The 15,655-nt window shown below is 43.0% G+C and overlaps 1 protein-coding gene across 1 annotated transcript in view; it reads left to right on the top strand.

Annotated features, from left to right (window-relative positions):
- maml3 (mastermind-like transcriptional coactivator 3) overlaps positions 1–15,655 on the top strand; it is a 117,026-nt gene that overhangs the window by 57,788 nt on the left and 43,583 nt on the right. Inside the window, exon 3 of the mRNA XM_029439589.1 lies at positions 684–1,631. Within this exon, the coding sequence (XP_029295449.1) occupies positions 684–1,631 (948 nt within the window). The remainder of the gene's footprint in view (positions 1–683; positions 1,632–15,655) is intronic.

Genomic DNA, 15,655 nt, shown 5'->3' with positions numbered 1-15,655 from the left:
CTAAAAATAAATCTTTCAAGTTACAAACAGATTTTTTGGAAATTGCAAGGTCTTAGAAAGAGTTATGGTCTTTTTTTCTCTAAATGGAAAGTCAAATTGATACTTGAGTGAACCAATATCACCAATTCTTAAATAGTCAAAGCAAAGAGGCGATTAGCTTACTTTAGAATAAAGATTGAAACCAGAGGCAGACAGCGAGCCTAACTCTCTCCTAAGTAAAAAAAAAAAAAAAATGCATCTACCAGAATACAGTATGTAAAGCTATCTGATTAGCAAGTTGTATCTCATTTGTTTAAAATGCACACAAACAGAAATCTGCACCGATACTGACTGAAATAGCTGGATCGGTTGTTGGTGACAATGGGATTTTTGTTTAGCTTATGCACAGGTACCAAACCTTTTGACAACAAGACTCTGAGAAGTAACTCCACCTAAAACCACAAATCGTTATTTTTACTTTGCTGTTTGTATACAGACTGAACAAACAAGAGACTATGTGTTAATTACAAAGCTTTAGATGTGTTGATGGACAATATTTTTGAGCTTTGGAGAGAGCCATGCAAACTGTTTCGAGTCTTTATTTTAAACTAAGCTAATTGCCTTCCAGATTTGTGTTGACCCATTAATTTAAGAGTTAATAGTACATGAGTGTCATGATATTTTTTTGTGTTTGGACTCCTCAGGTCCGACCATCTTCGTCAGGCCCTCAGTTCGCCACCACTGCCAATGGAACGCCTCCTCAGCAACCTTTGCAGCAGTCTCCAGCTGTTGCCATGGCATCGGGTTCCCCATTGCACAACTGCGTGGCTCGCTCCCCTCAGACCCCAACCCAGGCTCAGACACAAGCAGTCTCTAGGCCTGGGAATGGATACATGATGAACCAAGGCCCGGGGGTCAGTCAGGCGGGCACGGGGCCTGGAGCAGCTGGAGTTGCCCCTGGAGGTCAGCCTGTAGGGCCAGTGACACCTGAACTTTCTCCAGCAGAGCAGCTCAAAGCAATGGCTCAGCAGCGTGCTAAACTGCTGCAGCAGAAGCAGCAGCAGCAGCAACAAGCAGCTAACTGGTCCCCTGCAGGTGCGCCAACCAGTCCCTATAACTCTGGTCCCTTTAACCAAGACAAACCCAACAGCCCCATGATGTACCCACCGCAAGCCTTTAACGCGCCACAGGGCCCTCATGTGGCTGGAATGGCCCCCAACAATGGGCCCAAAGCCCCCATGAACAACTACCTCCCTCACAACCACATGGGCATGATGGGCCAGCAACAGCCAAATGGCATCAACCAGAACACCCTGACCAAACAACAGCAGCAACAGCAGCAGCAAACAGCAGCCATGTTGTCTTACAACAACACCAAGCCCCTGAGTCACTTCAGCGGCAGCGGGGTTGATCACTTAGGCCAGAGGATGACTCCTCCCATGGGAGGGAACAATCAGGTCAAGAACCCCATGATGCCTCCCTACATGGGCGGTGGGGGAGGTGGTGGCCAGGGCGCGGGGCCAGGGCAGACCCAGGGGCCAATCCCGGGACAGACGGCGCACCTGAGTGAGGAGCAGAAGAGGATGTTGCTGATGAAGCAGAAAGTGTTGAACCAGAACATGCCCTACAGCACCATGCAGCCTCATGGACAGGTAAGGCTCCTCATTACTATCTTTACCTCCGCCAAGGAGGTTAGGTTTTTTCGTTATCAGGATAACGGAAAATACTACTAGACTGATGTTCATGAAACTTGCCTCACTTTCCGAGTACTGTTCTAGTTAATCAATGTGGCGAGGCAAAGTTGCTTGCATTGTATTGGTGCGGTTCAAGTGGAGTCAATACTGTTGACTGTTGTACCAAGAGGAAGGTTTCCTTCAACTGTCTGTAGCTTGAGATCGGATTTCAGAGTTATTCTTCAGATGAAAACAGAAAGCAATTACTGCGGAGATGAGTACCATGTTAAAAGGTGCTGGTGTTAAAGAACACTCAACCCATGACCTTGAGAGGAGAAAGAAACGCCCAACATTTCTTGCTTGTCAATCTTTGATTGCTTTATGAAACGCCTGCTGTCCACTGGAGGTTTTCTATAAAATGTACAGATAACATGGCCAGGAAAGAATTATACATACAAGCCTATTTAAACAGTTGACCAGGAGAGATTACGGAAAATGGGTTGCTGTTTTACAAATCCTTCTAGAGGTGTAGCCAGAGAAGGTAAAATGGCGGTAGTTTCCCCAGCAACAAGCCACGGGAATAGGCATAGGAAAATGGCCTGTCGACAGTGTATTGATGCCTCTGCAACACTACCAGCACTGATAGCCTCCCCCCCCCCCACTCCTCTTCCCCCAGACACACAAGCTCATGCAAAGCTAAACGGCTCCTTAGCTCATATCCCCAATCTGTCACAGCTGACTGATGGCTGAGATTGGACCGCTAAGCCAAGCTAGCTGCTGTCATTACCCAAAGCCCGCCTTGGGCAGTTTGTTTCCCGAGTCCAGCGACCACCACAGCCCACTGTAACGCTCTGGTGCCCCAGCCAGGTGTCAGGTGTCCTTTATAATTTGCAGGACAGAGGACGTTGAGGAAGTGTAGGAGGACTATACCTTCACAAATAGACACCCACAAAAGTGAAAGATCACACTTCTTATTATCTCAGGGCCATTGTATTATCGTCAATAGAAAGTGTGTGTGCATTCTTGTTGATGATTCACTTTTCAATGTTGTCTCCCTTTATCTCTCTGTTTCTCTCACTCTGCCTTCCTTGTGTTCATGATATGACTACAGTCAGTCACCTCCTCCTCCTCCCGTCTGGAGATCTCTGTGTCTCCTGTCCTGCTCCTCCTCCTTCCTCCTTACTCCCCCCCCTCCTCCCTCTCTCTGTCCCCCTGCCAGAGACACTCAGCACCAATAAAGGAGCAGATTTATTAATATGGGGCCTTTGTGGCGGCTGCCTGAAGGGCTGTGTGTTTATGTGCGTAAGTGAGCGAGCGCTAGTCTGTGCACATGCATGTTTGTGTGCGTTTCATAGATTTGGGGAAGGGGTGTGGTGGAGAGATTTATTTGAGTGAGCAGAGGAGTATTGGAGAAAGGAAAAGGAAAAGAGAACGATTTAAAGGAGAAAGGCAAATGCAGAAAGAGAGATTTATTGTAGTGAGGATGTAGCATATTAAAAAGAAAGTCAAGGCTCTGGAAATAAGTGAGCAATGCAGAAGGGAGTGTCTAAAATGCAAAGTATTCACTTTGCACGGTGGGTTCAGATTTTTCTCTTTATTTGCACAATATTTACAGGATGTGGACAACAAGTGGTAACATTTAAAGGGGAAATCCACCTATTTTACAAATCAATATCAGTTCACTAGGGGAGTACTACTTAGCCCATGAAAAATAGGTTTATAATATATTCTGTGGCTCTGGAAAGGCTGTGTCAAGTCTGATTATGACATAGTGATGGCATCATGATTATCTTGGATTGGAGACGACGCGATCTTTAAATATAAAGTCTACATTACAAACCGGGAATCTAAATTTTGAAAGACAACCAGGCAGGGAGAGTCTAATAAAACGACACTATCAAATTGCATTATGGGAAATGTAGGACACAGTGTTTCTAGAGCTCGACCCATGTTTGGGAGTAGAAGTCAGAATATCTCGGGTTATGCTTCATTATGTTGCCGATATATTTTTTTTAAACCTGTCTCTCTTAAATCCCTCAACTTTAATGAAGTGCAATACAAATTCTCTGGAGTACTTTTTTTAACTGAAAGGGAGTTTAACACTGAAGTAGCTTAATTACAAGCACAGTTACAGAGGTGGGTCGTATTAAACTGAACACAATTGGCAATATTTGTCAGCCATTAAATTGTAAGCTCTCTATTATTAGAGTTTACAAACCATCTGTGCCCAAATTGTAGGCACATTGGTCAAAAAGCTGTAAAATTGACAACGTATGCTAAATGCAATAAACAAAGAGCTGCTGCAGTTGAAATAAAGAGTAATGTTCTTTTTCCCCCACATTGGATCTCTGTATTGAAGAAGACTTGAAACTAGCGATTGAGACCATAAACATATTATATTACAATATTTAGAAATTGTGTACTGGGGTGTGAATGCAAGATAAAGGCACATCCACATTGGCTTCATTTTCAAACCCGGATGTTGCCGCTTGTTTGAGAGAGGGAAAAGGAAAGTATTGTAATAGTATAGGAATCAACAGATACTCAAGATTGCGGTATCATTATCAGACATGAAAAAGTGGTAACAAGCCAACCCTAGCTTTTAGATGTATTCAACAGTGTTCCTCTCGCAAAACTAGCATATTGCCTGAGTAACAATTAGCAGTATTTGCAAGACTTTCATCAGTCCTTATTGTTGATGTGCTCTGTCACAACAGCTAACACAGAGGTGTTAAGGTTCAATAACAATTCCTTTCTGCTTTAGCAAACCTGTTGGTTTCTCTGCATTATTAGAATATGTTTCAGTTCACAGACAGAGCTTTGGTTGGAATATACAGCTAAACTAATGTAAATCTGTTGACGACTGTCAAAGCTAAGCTGGATAAGTAAAGAGTGCGTTTGTATATTATTTTGCTGTGGAGTCATTTGTGCTGATATGTGGATTCCCCTGAGAACACACTTGGTAGTGGTTTGTGTTTGTGTTAAAGTGATGCTAGCTGTGTTTAAAATCAGATTTCTTTGTCTGCATTAGCGTATGTGTACATTAACCTTTGGCTTTGTGTGTGTCGTCTCACAGGTGGTGCTTAAACATCACCGTCTCTCTGCCTTTCTGTGTGTGTGTGTGTGTGTGTGTGTAGGCTAATCCAGTTAGCAGCTGCTCGGGGAAACTTCAGCCTTGCTCCTCAAAAGCTCGTTAGTCAAGCTTTAATTGTTGCTCCCTCTTTTGCATATCGCCATGACGCTAATTTATGCCCGTTGTCGCGGTTACCGTCGCCACGATGGTGGATGTCTCAGTGGAAGCAGCAAGTGGGGGAAGCAAAAGGCGCGTGCACGAGTCTGTGGAAGATGTTTGTGTGATTCTCTGTCTGCTTGTGACGGATGATGCGGTCGCCTCACTGCGTGCGTGTGTGTGTGTGTGTAACAGTGTGATTATGAGACGGATGTGGCTTGTTGCACAAGCGTGTGTAGCTGTGTGAAGCTTGCAGCACGGGGGCGGTTCTCTAGGGTTATCTGAGTGATGATTGGATGTGAATGGATTGACAGGTGTTGGGCTCAGCGGAGGGCTTCTGGTGTCATCCTGATAAATTGGAGCGGGACGTTTGACTGTGTGTATGCGTGTATGAGTCTGTGTGGAAGTGAGCATGTGTGTGCTCGTGCGTGTAGGAGATCAGGATATCGCACACCGACTGCAATGCACGGAGGAGCCGGTGCTATTAGCCTTGTGAGTCACGACACCAGCCCCCTCATATGTGCACACGCACACACACAACAAATAAACAGTCTTTGAAAAACACCCACAGGCATGCACGCTCTCTGACAAAGCCCCTCCTGCTTTCTACCTTCTCCACCCCTCTCTCTTTCCAGAGGTAAAGCCTCCCTCATCATCCTCTCAGTCCTCTTTTTGTATCCCTTTCTCTATCATGAGAACCCTGACCTCCACAAGGTCTCGGGGTGGAAGACTTAACAAACACACGCACACGCACACACACAGACATACCCAGTTTCCTATAGGATGTCTCACATATGCTGAACTAGAACCTGAACAATATAGCTGGACCGATAATATTGGGTGATTTTAGCTTATAAAAGATATATTGTATCAGTGTCGTATATAATGGAGTTCAGTATGTTGGATCAGTCAGATAAGATTTGTCTCGCTTCCTAATTGAAATCCAAACCGATCGGATGTGGCAAAGAACAGTCTCTAATGATTTATCCCAATTTGTAAGTAAAATCACATAGGCTATGTATTGCAGTGGGTCCCAAAGTGGACCATCTTAGGAGTCGTGCTGCAAGATTTATTAATGTTCACTGTTTTCTGTGGGGTTTTGTCCTTGAAAAACTGAATTGTAAGCTAATTTAATAAAAATATTTATTTTGTGAAAACTTTCTGAAAAAGATTTATTATTTAATAGATTCATTGTTATTAACAATAATAATAATAACAATAAGTATAATGAACTTTATTTATATTTATATATATTTATAAAACACAGTTACAAAGTACTTTCCAATAAAAACTGAACACAAAGAGAATGAAATGAGCTAAAAGCCATAACTAATCGCATAATAAAACAGTAAAACACACTAAAATGTCATAAAACATAACATTACACAATAAAACAATTTCAAAGTAGGTTTTTGAAAGTGATTTAATGTTATGCATTTATGTGAAAAAACAAACAAATATCTGATATATAATCAGTTAAAATCATTTTTAAACTCTCAAATATCAATATCTGTCTGGCTCTAGTCCCAACCACATAGAGAGAGAGAGAGAGAGAGAGAGAGAGAGAGAGAGAGAGAGAGAGAGAGAGAGAGAGAGAGAGAGAGAGAGAGAGAGAGAGAGAGAGAGAGAGAGAGAGAGAGAGAGAGAGAGAGAGAGAGAGAGAGAGAGAGAGAGAACAAGTAATGTCTCTCTCTTTCTGTCCTCCATCTATCCCCAGGAGATCTTACCTTCCCTCACTCCCTCCTCCTCACGTGCACACATTTCATCTCCTGCTCACCCCCCACACTCTCTGAGTCGCACACACACACAAGTGAATAGTGCTCACTCTCTCACTCCTTCATCTTTCTCTCTCTGTCTCTCTCTCTCTTTCTCAGGCACACGTGTCAGGGCTTGAGCTGAGCTGCTCTCAGATCCTGTAGAGAGGCTCTGGAGATGGGGAGGGGGAGGCAGGTTGTGAAAGGGTTGTTTCGGGTGGAGTGGGGAGGTGGAGGGAGCAGGGTGGAGACTGCTGTGTATTTGCTCTCTCGCTCTCTGTGCCTTCTGAGATACTTCCTGTTAAGACAAACAGCTCTCTCTGTACTCCTGCTGTCCATGTTTTATTTCTTTTCTTTTCTCTTTACTTTTTCTTCTTCTCTTCTTTTGCTCTCTTCACATTTCCTTTCATTTCCCCTTCATCCCCACTCTCCTTTATCTCATCTTTGCCTCAGCCTCTCCTGTGCTTAGAGGGAGCTGTTAGTGCCAAGCTCCACTTCACCACTCCCGATCAATAGTGTGTGTGTGTGATTGCATATGTTCTTAATATATATATATATATATGCTGTGGTTAAATGCTATACTGTGCCTGTAACATGTGTGAGAGAGAGAGAGTGTGAGAGAGAGTGTGAGAGAGAGAGAGAGAGAGAGAGAGAGAGAGAGAGAGAGAGAGAGAGAGAGAGAGAGAGAGAGAGAGAGAGAGAGAGAGATCGGCAGCAGCAGGAGGGAAAACAATTCCCAGGGTCCCCCGACACCCCCCCCCACACACACACACCACCAAAGCTGTTTGGTTCGCTCTGACAGTGCCAGAGAAAACACACTGAGGCAGACCATCTCCACCCATTCAACACGCCCTGGGGGTGTTAATACAGGGTTGGGGAGGAAATATCAATACTCACCTCCACCAACAGGCTGCTTTTTCAGAGGTGTGTGTGCATATTAATCTCATCTGCAATTTTGACCTGCAGGCCTCACGGTGTAGGAAACCAGTGATGACACAATTTGTCTGCAGGCACATGGTGTCTGAATGTATGTGGCTTTAAGTACGTGCATATGTAGAAGAGCAACCACAGCCGTTTGTGTGTGTGTGTGGGGAGGTGTATCATTCTTATGCTGTGTCTGGGCCAAAGGTGGGCATGGAAGGGAGATGCAGTCAGAAGGCTGCATACTAAACAGAATGCTGTCACCCCGCCAGCACCTCACACACAGAAATATAAATGCATGCTTGGTTGCTCTACCTCTTATATACACACTCAAACAGTCCACACACACTGAGAGACACACACGCACACACGCACAAACACAGACTCCCCTCATGCCAGCTCAAAGTTTGGCTGCCTTGCTCGGCTGTCGGTTGCCATGGCAACCATTGCCCACAGCACCTTGCAGCCCAAATCAATGGCAGCTCCAAGATGAGGGTAGGCAGGGTGTGTGTGTGTGTGTCCAGGCTATAAGCAGGTTGTACTTGTATAGTTTAGTGATTATTAGGCTCATCTGCAGATTGCATTAACAGCACGCTATCGATGTTGTACATAGAAAAGATAACAATTTTTTTTGGAGTGATGGGAGGGAAAACAGTTGGCTATTAGAAAGAGTACGAGGTCAGTCCGTTAATTTTGAGTAATAATGTATTTGTGCCAACTTGCTAATCATCACCTTGTTTGTGTCGATGCCTCTAAATATGGCCCCCATGCCAAGTGACACACACACACACACACACACACACACACACACACAGAAAGATTAGTGCGAGGGACTGACACAGATGTGACCCCGCCCTTGTCCCCAAAATGCACCCCACCCTCCCCATCTGCTCAGTCAGATGCTAACACACACACACATTGCCACTTACCATTAACACCACTCACCACTGTTCAGTGACATGCTCCAGTAGGTATACACACGCATGCACACACACTGACAAAAGCAGCCAGTCTTGTAAAGTCATACAGTTCAGCTACGTGTGTCTGTCGGAGTCTCTGCATTCATATGCCAGCCCTTCCTCTTAACCCCCACCCCACCCCACCTCACCTCACCCTCTTCCCATCCCACACGTCCATCACTCTTCCACCCTTCATCACTCCTCTGTGTGGGCTCAAAGAAGAAGGGAGAGAATGGAGGAGGAAAAACCAAAACAGAGGGGTCCAATACAGGGGGAGGTGGTGTAAGGCTCTTTGAGGATTAGGTTTGAGAAATTTTGACTCTGTCTTCCAGAGGAAAAAAGAGGTGTTGGTGGTGTTGGAGGGGGTAGATTGAGTCCTTGGAGCAATTTACCTCAAACGGCTCCAACACAGCTAATCCTCTTTTAAAGGAGCCTAATCCAACAGTCTTGTGCCTGATACTGAGAAAAGAGTGGCAGAAGGAAGACAGGAAAACGAGTGTGTGTGGTAAATGTTCCTTACTCCAGACTAAATCAAAGTTGCCCTGTTCAGTAAGGCAAAATGGTACATTTGCGATCAAAAGTATTGCCAGATTACATGTTGATTTCAAACACTGCACAAAATGGACAGCTGAAGTCGTCAATGTTTTCCGACTCATTCTTCTCCCCACAGTATACACACCATTGTCTGCTATTCAACAGCGTCAGTCAGTGGTAGTCCTTTGGGCCGCTTCATTCTGGTTTACTTCCCGTTCTTTTTTTTCTTTTATTGTTTATCTTTAATAGGGACAGCACACAATTAAAAGTAAGTAAGCACCAGAATTAGCTAGAAGCTAGTTTGCATTTGTTGTCCCTGGGCAGGTAAACAATAAACAACCACATAACAACAAATACACTACATAAAACAACACGATACATAATAGTTGATCAATGTGAGATAATCCATAGAATCAGTATATGTAATACAATAAACACAAGGCAATCATTGGTTGTTTTGAGAACCTTGCAAGTCTTATTTGCTAACAGACATAACTCGTAGTATCTTTTGTTCGGCACTAACAACGATCTTTTCTCATGAATGCCTTCCATAAGTAACTGCCTGAAAGTGTGCACTGTTATTCACATTTGAACATTTCCTATTGCCCCACCTCTCTATGAACGCTCCCCGCCTTCGAGCGCTGACATTCAGAACAGCTCTAATAAACACTTTTGCTTTCAGACATGGTTGGACGGCACATCTTAAAACCTAGTTCATTTGGAGTATGCCTCCACCTTAAGGCTGTGAATAGTTGTTGGTGCTTCTACATTTAGACTGCCAAATGATGATAAATGGCAGGAGACCATGACACTGCCAGCTAACTCTTCACAGCATGTCTGTCACATCCAATGGAAACACGCCCATTGACTAACATGCTTTTATTAGAAGTCAAAGTTGATATTGTTTGTCTTGTGCTGCATAAAGTCACACAGGAATGGACAGACTATACTCCAATAAGCAGGTCCTTGGAAGCCATGTCAGTCTGTACTTTGTATCTGCATTATTGTTGTGTTTTGTTAGCATTCAGTATATCAGACCTGAACGCATCGGAGCAGCAAGCAGAATTGAGAGGGAAATGGTGGTGGTGATGGTGTGCATCACGTTGTGTTGCACTGCCCTACTTTTCCATCAACGTTCTCCTTTTCCTGGTCACACCAGTAATTGACATAGTGAGGTTCACCACGCGTCCTCGTAAAATAGGAGGGGACTGCCTACAGGCCTAGCTGGTGAACTACTGAAGCTGGTGGCTAATGGCTAACACATTAGAAAACTGTATAAGATGTGGAAGATAATTTATGATAAATAGTTATATTTATTAATCATAGCAAGAAAAAAAAAGAAAACATGCCTTTCAAACCCGTCGACGACATGTGGGATTCAACAATGCTGAAAATATTATAATGTGACATCATGAAACTAATACTACACAGTGACTGGAGTTAAAAGTGGTTTGAAAAAAGTTTAGCATTCCGAGATGGACAGATGGTAACAGGGAAAAGAGAGAAAAAGAGAGAGATGGATGATTAAATGGTTAAAAAAAAGAAGGAATGAATGCGCTGAATGGCAAGGAGGAATTGTGAGTCATATGTTAGCAGGGCAATAAGGCATGGAGAAGTGGGCTGTACTGGAAAAAGAGAACTGTATGAGGACACGGGGAAGACGGGCTCATGCACTGCTGTTTTAGGGCAGAGAAGGTAGAGAGAGATGGAAACTGATCACAACAAGAGAAAGATCACATGATGCTTAACCAAGAGAGAGGAAAAAGAGCAACACGGAGACGTAGAAAGGGAGAGTAACCTAAATACAATTGTTCAAATAGTTATGAAGAGCGACAGCAGCGCCGGCGGAGAGCAGGAGGGACGGAGGAGTGATTGAGGAGAAGTAGACGGAGGGAGCGCTGGTCTCTCATTAGAGCTCTGAGGCACACACACAGAAAACCCACCTCGACATGTGGACTCGGCTCATGTCTCTTCTTTCTCTCTTTCTAGAGATTTGTTACATGGTTTTCGAAATGAGTATCTTTTTCTCATGCTGATGCTTATACAAATGTCCGAGCACAATTTCTGCACATATCTGAAGACTTGACTCCGTTTTTTTCCCGCCCTCCATGTCTTCTCCCTTTCCTTTATTTCCTTTATTCTTCCCCTTCGTCTATCACAAGCCAGGTTTCCATCCACATTTTAACTAAATAACTCATTAATGTGAGGAAGGTTACTCCGATTTGTGTTGAACGATGAGCAGAATATATTTTGGCGTTTCAGTGGACATGCTTCACATACGTCATTATTTATTTTCTTGAACCGTTTCCATTGCACTCTTTCGCATTTTGCTTTTATTGAAACACCAACTTTTTCATCTCAGCCAAGTATTATTTCAAGATTTTTAGAATGTCCAGCATTTGTTTTTTATACGCAAATTGAAAATGCACATTAAAACCGATGGACAGAAACGCAACTACTGCCTCCCTCTTCATCCCCTTAATCCCGGGTAGCCCCCAACCCCCGGCTTCCGTATATTACTCTCCAACTCCTTTCCCCTCTTCCTCTCTCCCCCATGCTTTTTTCTCCCTTGGTCTTCCAATCTTTCTCCCCATCCCCCGACTCCTTTCCCTCTCTGTGTGCTGAGTATTTCTAAAAAAATAAAAATGAAGCCAAATAAACTTGAACCCCAAGAAGGTGATTGATGGTTGCGCAAAGCTCCCTCTCTCCATCTTTTCCCTTGTCTTTATTCCCACACTCCCTCCCTCTCCCCTCTCCCACTGGCACTATGGCTCCCTCTCAGTCACACACACATACACACACAAAAGCACACACACACACTGTTTGTGTAGTTTGATTAATTATCTGGGTCTCCAGGATACAACTATGCTCATGTAAGTCATTTTTATATGTTGGAGTGTTCGCTGCAAGATGCACAATCATTTCAGATGCTTCTGATAATAAAAATCATGCTTAGTTGGTTAAAGTAACAATCTGCAGCGTTTGCACATAAATAAATGTTCTTTTTGTTATACTCTCCGTCAGCCTTTGACTTCACGCAGTGTTCATTCAGTCCATATCCAGTTCATGAAAATCAGTTCGGCATTCAAAAAAGAGTGAAAGAGTGAAAGTTTTTTGTTTCTTAGCAAATCTAAGAAACAAAAGATATCACAAGACTGGACACATTGTTTGATCTCTGAGATAAAATACAAAACTAAACTAAAATTAAATACGAAAGATACCCCTTTCCCCAACAATTAAATGAATGGTCAATGTAGGGCAGAAGTAAATATTAAAAAGGAGAATAAAGTAGTTTCATACCAAGGATGTGAGGCTCCAGTTGAATATGGATACATTTGAGCTGTAACGGTGGTGTTTCTCTATAAGACACTTCATAAGGCATTGACCAACCATTATTGTGTTTGTACCATCTCAAGATCACATCCAGCTGTTCCCAGCATGACCTCAGCTTTCTTATCGGAATAGTTCATGTGAGCGGGGACATAACATTACTACAAGAGCAACAAACAACTGCAGTTATTGTAGTTTAGCTTTAAAAAGCTGTATCGTTAAAACATAAACTGATTTATAGATGGTCTTCCTATGCCTTATTATCACTTGCGTGATGTGTCTTACAGATTTAGACATTTATAAAAGTAATTCAGCTGATATCACACAGGACTACATCATTTGGAATAAAACCCTTCATTTTATTTTCCAACATGCAAATGAGTTTGAGCAGCTGCTGCATTTATTTGTACCTTATAACAACTAGTTTCTTTTTTAAATTGATATCAGCCCAAACATATTGATAATTATAAAAACGATGTATTGTGTTTGTTCATTAAAATTCATACGATACAGTTAAAGTTTAACAACACGCCCACAGGTGTCTTCACTTATTGCACCTTGTTAGACTCTCCTCAAGGACTGAGTGGGTGCACACAGACTGTGCTCCGTTGACATTTCCCTCACAACAATGTTCGCTGCGCTGCACATTTTAAAGCAGGACATGTTGCACTTTTATCATCGTTATTGGTACATTTAGATTGGTGACTTGGCACACAGAATAGCGATGCCCGGCTCAACTTTAGTCAGGGGTCAAATCAGTTGTTTGGTTCAGAGTTAGAAAAGCAAAGCCGGCATAATGGTGGATCGTCTTTACGGCAGTATTGCAAAATGTGTGTGTGAAAGGTGCTAATGTGACAATGAACACCACTGTCTGACACAAATGCATACCTGAACACACTCACACACATACACACACACACACACACACACACACACACACACACACACACACACACACACCAGGAGAGCAACACTGACTTTATTTTTTGTAGTTGTGGTGGCAATAGTAAAGCACTCATGAATGGACACATTTTGGGTGAAGACTAAATAACACATTAACGATAAAACACAATCCAATCTGCAGTAAATGATGACTTTGTGAGGCTGACAGAGTTCCCTTATTGATGATATTGTGTCAAGCAAGTGTGGCCTATATGATTGTACCGTATGTTCATGGACCCCTCTGACAGGAATACTCAACACCAGAGGTGTGTGTGTGTGTTTTAGCTCACTCCCGTCATTTGTTTTTTCAATCTTATATCATTATTTCTCAAGCTTCCCAACATCCCGTCCAATTGCACAAATAAACACACACACACCCTTACCAGGAAAGATGCGCTGTCACACTAATTCCGAGACACATTCATACACACCCACACATTATACCTTTAGGGGGGGTACACACACACACACACACACACACACACACACACACACACACACACACACACACACACACACACACACAGCAGTGAGACAGTCCTCATCCAGCCAAAGATAATTCACTTTGGACACAGAGCTTCAATTTGGCGGCACTGAGCGTCAGTCTCACATGCTTCATGTCACTCTGTGCTGCTCTTTGCAGCAGCAAAATCCAATTGCCGTGCGTGTGCGTGTGTGTATGGTGCATCTGGCTGAATGTACTCCTTGTAACTTTGCACTGCAGTATAGATACATTAGGTGCAAGATTGTTGGACAGGTGGATGGCTTCACCCTGGTCAGCAGTTAGTTAGTAGTAGTCAGTTGCTCCGCTTTATTTCATATGCATCTGTAAACATTATCACACGGTCAGTGCCACCAGAGCTCTGACATTTTGGATGGGTGGCTTCACAAACATGGAACCTTCACCCAGGAGACCGCTCTTCATGTCCTGTGTGAAACCAGAAGTGATTTATTTGTCCCATAGCTTCTATAAAGTAACGCCACTTCTGTATTTATTGTAATCCAAACGTTGAAGCATGTCACGTAACTTTGCGTCTTCCGTATTTATTTGAACCCAAACCACAATCATTTCCTAAACCTAACCATGTTGTTTCCTGTCAAGACGGAAGTTTATTTTTGAAAAGACTATGCTTGTTGCTGGACATCCGTAGGAGAATGCACAGAAAAGGAGGTATAACCGTATTAGATATCATAAGAGCCGCTGTAGAAGGATACGTTGTGTTGTGTCAAATTTGTTATCGTTTGAAGTTCATTTCACTTGATTTCCCACAGTGAGCACTTGATTTAGACTACTAGTGTAGAACCGATTATTTTCACTATTGATTAATCTTCATGTTACAATCGACAAATAGTTTGCTCGATACAACTTAAAATTGTGAATTGTGAAAATGACCCGTTACACTTTCTTTATTCGACAGTGTGTTTGTTAGTCATATTTTAGGAATCCAGATGTGAGTCTGCTGAAATGTTTCCATTTTAAGATGACTTTAGTGTACATTTGAACTCCTCCAGCTTCTATGGAGACTCATTTCAGACATTCACAACCTTGGAGACTATTTTTAAACAGAGAAAAACCCATTCAAATCCAAACTGCCTTGTACAATCCTCCTCTTAAGTCACCACAGGGGTCCTAGCAGAAATGTTTTCCCCTTGACTTACAGTACACTAAATGTTTTACTTTCCATAGTTTGTGCTTGAATTCAGCAGATAAGGCTGAGTAGCAGCTGTGTTAAGATGTGACTTGATGCAGGTATACTGTCACATGACTTAGAGTAGTATTGTACTCGGTGCTGCTGCCATCCTCAAGACAGAGAGATCTAACCTTCCCCGTATATTTTCTGACCTTTCCTCGTCTACCATCATTTTGTTGAAGGTAAGCACTAAAACACATTGTCATTCTCCGTATCGCTCCTTTTACCATCTCTTTCTCTCTCGCTCTCTCTCTCTTTATTTCTCTCTCTCTCTCTCTCTCCCCTCCCTCCATCCCACTCTCCCTTATTGTAGTTTTTGCGCAAGAAGGCAGAAAATCTGCTTACCCTACACACAGGAATGTTTGCCAGTCTCACACAAAGTTCAAACTGCTTGGGAAAGCACAGCTTTACCTGAGCCATCAACAGCAAACGTGTGTGTGTGAGTGTGCGTAAGTGTGTATATACTGTATGTGTATGTACTCGCACATTCTCGTGTGTGTGTGTGTGTGTGTGTACAGTAAATAATGCCTGTACATGTTTGTGTGTGTTAGTGGCTCTGCCTCTGTGTTTAGAAGGACAGGTTTATTCTGCCTTGAGGTCATGAACCTTCATGTGGGAACAATATGTCACACTGCCTTTTACT

Source organism: Cottoperca gobio, chromosome 1 (assembly GCF_900634415.1).
Source record: "Cottoperca gobio chromosome 1, fCotGob3.1, whole genome shotgun sequence".
Taxonomy (NCBI): domain Eukaryota; kingdom Metazoa; phylum Chordata; class Actinopteri; order Perciformes; family Bovichtidae; genus Cottoperca; species Cottoperca gobio.
The sequence above is the reverse complement of the archived record's forward strand: the minus strand, read 5'-3'. Positions and strand labels throughout refer to the sequence as shown.